At 36.8% G+C, this 6,265-nt stretch overlaps 1 protein-coding gene across 1 annotated transcript; it reads left to right on the forward strand.

Moving 5' to 3' along the window:
* Positions 1-1,420: 1,420 nt before the first annotated feature.
* LOC128523807 (death-associated protein-like 1-B) lies at positions 1,421-5,918 on the forward strand. Its single transcript, XM_053495946.1, has 4 exons — positions 1,421-1,569; positions 4,585-4,672; positions 4,945-5,008; positions 5,437-5,918. The coding sequence occupies exons 1-4, from the start codon at positions 1,503-1,505 to the stop codon at positions 5,551-5,553; spliced, it is 336 nt and encodes a 111-aa protein (XP_053351921.1). The 5' UTR covers positions 1,421-1,502; the 3' UTR covers positions 5,554-5,918.
* Positions 5,919-6,265: the final 347 nt, after the last annotated feature.

The raw sequence follows: 6,265 nt of genomic DNA on the forward strand, positions 1-6,265 counted from the left end.
CAGGACCTGTCATGGTCCTGTCACATCAACACCGTGGTGAAAAAGGCCCGGCAGCGTCTCTACCACCTCAGACGCTTGAGAGACTTTAGGCTGCCCTCTAAGGTGCTCAGGAATTTCTACTCCTGTACCATAGAGAGCATCCTGACGGGAAACATCACAACCTGGTTTGGAAACAGCACCATGCAGGACAGACGAGCTCTACAGAGGGTAGTGCGATCAGCTGAGCGCATCATTCGCACCGAGCTCCCTGACCTGCACTTGATCTACAGCAAGCGGTGCTGGACCAAGACCAGGAAGATCGTAAAGGACCTCAGCCATCCCAACAATGGACTGTTCTCTCTGTTGCGGTCTGGGAAGCGATAAGCAATAAGGGAAGCAATAAGGTCTCTCAATCACACCACCACACAGGAGTAATATCTTTTAAACATTGACATTGACTGGACAATCATGGACACATTCATGCAATACATATTTACATATCTGAAACCATTGCACATGACACTTTCATAAGTCACTTTTATACAATACATGTTTATATATCTCCCATTGCACTTGACACTTTCATAAGTTATTTTCATAAGTCACTTCTTAGGCATATTTGCACAGCCATTGCCACTTTAAAACACTTTAAAATGTATATGTAAATGTATATATATATATATATAATCTTTTTATTATGCCCTTATTTGTACAGTTTGTTTATTTTACTAGTTACATTTATTTTCTTTCGTATTGCATTTATTTTTATTAATATTTATTCCTTATATATAGTTTTTATTTTCTTTTTAAGGTCACCGGCGGTCGTACAAGCATTTCACTGCATATCGTACTGTGTATGACTGTGTATGTGACAAATAAAATTTGAATTTGAAATTTGAATTTGCTACAGTTCCCTCCCACAGTCCAAAGACATGCGGATTAGACTAATTGGCATTCTATAGTATGTAAATCAATGTGTAAGTCCGGGCATCCTGTCCTGGGCGTACCCCACCTAGTGCCCTAAATCTCCTGGTAGAGGCTTCGAGGCCCTCCTCGACCCTGTATACACGATAAAGCGGTATATACAATGAGTCAGTGAGTGAGTGAAAATGTGCAAAAAAGTGTAATCATACTAAGAGGTATATCAAAAGTATGTGTGAAACAAGAAGTATGGAATAAAATGTGTGTGTGTGTCAGTAGAGGTGCTATTGTCCCACTACTTTAAAGTGCAAGTTAGTTCTCAGTTTAAAACAACAGAATAGACACTTTACATTGTTCACACTTTGTAAATGGAGAAGGAACTAGTAGTTGAGAAAAGTATACCAAGTTCAAGAGTTGAAATTTCATGCTGAGGTGATTTTTTTCTTTTTACTTGTCTGTGATGTGACTGTTTTGGGGGCGTTGTGGCACTGTAGGCTTTCCACATTGATGACGGCTCAGTGCTGCGTTCATTTCAGGAGTATAAAACAGAGCTGACTCGGGGGGCGGAGGATATTTGTGTGTGTGTTTTTGTGAACTTGAACATGGTGCAGTTGACTAAAGCTGGGATGAAAAACCCTTTATCTCTAAAGGCTGGTCATCCTCCTGCAGGTATGATTTCCTGTGTAGAAAGTGGGTGAAAGGTTTGTGTTTGGTTTGATGTGAAACGGAATGTAAACAAATGTTATATCTAAAACTGCAGTAAGGAAGTTTTAGATCGTGTTGTTGTAAATTTTGATTTTGAAATGTAAAAAAAAAAAAAAAATGATTTGATGACGTTCGCGAATCACAACAACAATGTAACAATGTAAGAGTGTATAAGATATTGTCGACCCGCAGCGTTGTAGTGAGGTACAGTAGATTAATTACAGATTACACATTAAGGAAACAATAAAGGTCTCATCATTTTTCATGGTTGAATGTTTTAACTACGACTAAAATATTGATCTAGTTAAAAAAAAGTAAAACACGACGAATCCCAACAAAATAAAAGTGCCAAAATTGGGAATCCGGATAGCTGTGTTGTTTTTTAAGATGCAAGATTTTCAAGAACGCGTATTTAGTCACGTGACCAGGGATCACAACAATAAACGTGACTTATACAGCATTGAAAAGTTCCATAAGCCAGTAAACGGTTAAGTGACGAAAACGGAAGTCGCAAACGCTTTTTTTTTTCAAAAACAAAAATAAGTTTCATGTTTACTTCATGTCTATCCAGTTAATTTTAACAATGCCGCCAGAAAAGCTAATAACTTAAGAATTTGTGTTCACTGTTGCACAAAGGCTATGTGCTGGCTTAGTGCCAACTAAAAGCGACTTTCAACTTTTAAGCGACTATTAAAAAAAAAAACAAAAAACTTCACAAGTAGACCTTGCAGTTACAGTACTACTGTAAGTCTTCAAAGGGGGAAGTAGCTAATGTGTGCTAACATGTTTATGAAGTTGCCAGATGCCATTATAGATAAATTGATGTACTGATTGAGGCTTTATGGCGGTTTGCATATTAAAACATTTAGCACAAAGAAGCTTTAGCTTAGGACCATTTGAATTGTGTTGATGTGGATCAGAGAAAAAATACATTAACACTTGTTTGTGTTTTGTCATTGCATTACAATTTATTATTTGTTTATTGTATGTAGTTTACAGTCTTTAAAAAGAATAAATATGTACACAAGTACAAGAAATTAACATGTTAACTAGAATGACAAGAGGTTGTTGCTTTTTTTTTCTTTTCTTGTTATGGACAGCATTGTTACTCATTCTGCAAATTTCCACATTTCACCAAAAGATAATTTGTTTATGCCATTTTTTTTATTCACGATGCAGCACTCTACAAGTAACATATTAAAAACAAAGCCATGCCAAAGCTTAAAATCCTTTTCCTGTATCCTGTTGAATCATCAGCTTTAGCACATGGTACAGCTGGTACCGTTGACCGGATAACATTTGGTATCTATTTGACTCTTGGGTTTTGGTACATAACAGCATCGACCTTTCGTGCTGTATTGATTCTGTAGCTGGCTGTGTAAGAGTTAAGTGGAGGAAGATATTTAGCTACTATTATTGTGCTAATCCTAGAGCCCCGGGGTGTTTAGGGAGTCGTCTCTCGTTTAGACACTGGCTTTATTGTATACACTGGTTTGTTGGGTTCGGATTTCACCCATGAATGTGTTTGCTTGGATTTGAGACAATATACTTAAAGATACTCCTGTATTTTTGACTATACAGATTTGAAATACATTAACTCCTACACCGTATACGGGGTTGCGGGGGATTGAAGAGGGTCAGATTTTAATTTTTATTTATTTTTTTATAATTTCATTTTGCAGATTCGACTAATTGGCATTCCATAGTATGTGAATGAATGTGTGAGTGTGGGCATCCTGTCCAGGGCGTACCCCACCTTATCCCCTAAGTCTCCTGGTAGAGGCTTAAGGGCCCTCCTCGACCTTGTATACAGAATAAAGTTGTATACACAATAAGTCAGTGACTAAAAATGCAGAATGTGCAAAGTGTAATTATACTAAGAAGTATATCAAAAGTATGTGTGAAACAAAAAGTATGGAATGAAATGTTTGTGTCAGTAAAGGTGCTATTGTCCCGCTACTTTAAAGTGCAATTTAGTTTTCAATTTAAAACAACAGAATGGACACTTTACACTGTTCACACACTGTAAATAGAGAGGAAACTAGCAGTTGAGAACTTTTTTTTTTTTCTTCATTTTTTTTTTATTTAATTTTAAAAAGAATTAAAGATTCATAGAATCTTCTAGATTCATTACATGGCGATTTTATTTTAAGCTATTTTAATTTGAATGATTATGGCTTCAAGTTCATGAAAATACAGAATCTCTTAAAATATTACATTACAAAAAGTTAATTTGTAATTACTTTATGGGGCTCCTTTTGCACGAATACCTGTATCATTATGGCACTGCTGAGGTGTTAATGAAGACCAGGTTGCTTTGATAACAGCCTTCAGTTTGTGTTTATTGTTGGATCAGGTTTTTCCCTCATCTACCTCTAGACAATACTTAATAGATTATCTATGGGGCTTCTGTCATGTATTACTGAGTAATTCTCATACTGACTTTTGGGTTTCATTAGCTGTAAGCCATAATCATCAAAATTAAAAGAAATGAACACTTAAAATATCAATCTGTGTAACAAATCTACTGTATATATTTCACTTTTTGACAGTCAAATAACTGAGAATTTGAAAATGCATACATTGAAGTAATCCTTCTTTCATCGTTTTATTATATATATTTTTTGCAATACCAGCAGCCTTAAAGACTCTGCTCCAAGTTTTAGTCCCAGGATGGGGTTTGCCCTACTGAAGTTCACAAGCCCTAGGTCCTCAAAATGATTTTAAAATGTATTCATAATTTTCAAAGCTAGCAGGCAATCTTAAGAGCAAAATAACCAAGAAGCCTTGTTTGATGGAGGTGGTGCAGTATGATCAGCAAAGTGGAACGTTTCTGCAACACTTATTTTAACACAGGTGGTGAGCCAAACATAGTTGGTGTGTGTACATTTGTAAATCTTGTGGCCTGTGGAAAATGAACTTGTGAGCCATTTCGCTTTCTAACTGCTTTGAATAACCTGCATGTTTATTCCTTTTTAGTGAAAGCAGGAGGAAAACGAGTTGTTAAGAAAAACAGTGAGGATAATGTAACCCCGGAGAAGGAAAGCAAGAGGGCCGATAAACCCAGGTACAGAGCTAAATTTCATTCTTTATTATCCAGTGAGCAATGCTCAGTGTATTTTCAAAAATATTAGAAAGTCTGTAAAGAAATGCAATGTACAAAGAAAACTATAAGTGCTGTTAATAATGCAGGGTGGGGGGAAAAAAACTGCACAGGGTGAAGTAATGAATAATACCTTGTGAGCTCACCATGCATGCCCCCTACTTATGTTTTTTAAACAAAACCTGAAATTGTGTTTTATTCTGTCAGTGCATTTCTTTACCTGTGGTGTGTTGCAGGTCTCTTACCACCTTTACCCGGATGCAGCAAATGGGTATTTTAATAGGAGGCCCACTAGAGAAGGTTTGTTAATTTCTTAGCCTCCTATATCATGAACATGTCATGTGAAGACCATGTGTGGGAGAAGTAACCAATTAACCTTTTCCCCCACAATTTGTAATGGTGATAAAGGAGCACATTATGTGTAATGTATTAAAATGTTAGTGCGCTAGAATAAGATTTAAGTTTTTTGCACGTCCTCTTCTTACAAAGGGGTGTGTAGGAAAATTTGTTGACCCATTTAAAAGTTTTAAAAGAAGTACACATTTAGTTTTAAAGTTGTTTGGGTGGGGAATTAAACAGCTTGTCTAGTTTTAATATCGAATAACATAAACTGACTTTCACCATGAATATAGCCATAGGAGCTGGCATGGCGTTAAAAAACAAAAGCAAGAATAAAGTAGCGTTTAACTCCGTTTAACCCCCTTTTTTTTTTTTTTTTGCTTTTGCAGTTGGGCCATGATTTCCCCGAGACTCCAGTGTCGGTGCGGCACGGGAAGGTCAGACCAAGCGCAGAGAAACTGCACATGCAGCGCTGCTTCTTCATCCAGCAGCCTCGCAAGTGTTGAGCCAAAACCACTAGCAACCGATGAACCAGGATGTTAGTTTATGTGCATGTGCAAAGTTGAACAGGAAGTGTGTATGCTTGAGGTGAATGGTGCATATCAAGGACCTGAGACAAATTTCGTATCAGAAATCTTTGACTCCTCACTTGAAGATTTTCTCTCTAAGCTTTCAGAGTTTTTTTTTTTTTTTTTTTTTTTTTTTTCTATTCTCATAGCTTTGCAGGACTCTATACACATTCTATTTGTTTAAGGTGTGTAGGTGGTTTTATACTGGCATAAAACACAGCTGGAAGTCTGATTACCTAGCAGAAAAGAATGCATGAGCTCATGTTTACTTGTTAAATAAATATGTATTGCATTACTGATAATTGAGTTAGTTTTTTTTATACACTCTACATTTTTCAGCAAAAAGAAGAAAAATCTAACTGTTCTATTGCCAACCGTGAAATGGTGTTATTTAAAAGATGTTATTTGGGGGGGGAAAAATGGGCACATAAAAATCCTTGCTTAACATCTTGCTTTTGTGTGTGCCAAGGGAGTGTATTTGGGGTATGGTATGCGCATGAAGGTGGTCCAGGCATGCCATTGAAAACCGACTAGGAAAAGAAGCTTTACACATTTAGCTGGCTGTATGAAATACCCAGCCACCTCATTATACAGCTCAGTGGACTAAAGAGTCCCCATTGAGTGTGTGAATTGAACCTGAAACCACTGT

Source organism: Clarias gariepinus, chromosome 5 (assembly GCF_024256425.1).
Source record: "Clarias gariepinus isolate MV-2021 ecotype Netherlands chromosome 5, CGAR_prim_01v2, whole genome shotgun sequence".
NCBI classification, from domain to species: Eukaryota; Metazoa; Chordata; class Actinopteri; order Siluriformes; family Clariidae; genus Clarias; species Clarias gariepinus.

Bases quoted from the DNA above. Each gene is read 5' to 3' on its own strand.
- LOC128523807 (XM_053495946.1), top strand. From the start codon at position 1,503: ATGGTGCAGTTGACTAAAGCTGGGATGAAAAACCCTTTATCTCTAAAG. The intron at 1,570-4,584 runs GTATGATTTCCT...ATTCCTTTTTAG, and splicing joins GGCTGGTCATCCTCCTGCAG to TGAAAGCAGGAGGAAAACGA. The intron at 4,673-4,944 runs GTACAGAGCTAA...GGTGTGTTGCAG, and splicing joins AAGAGGGCCGATAAACCCAG to GTCTCTTACCACCTTTACCC.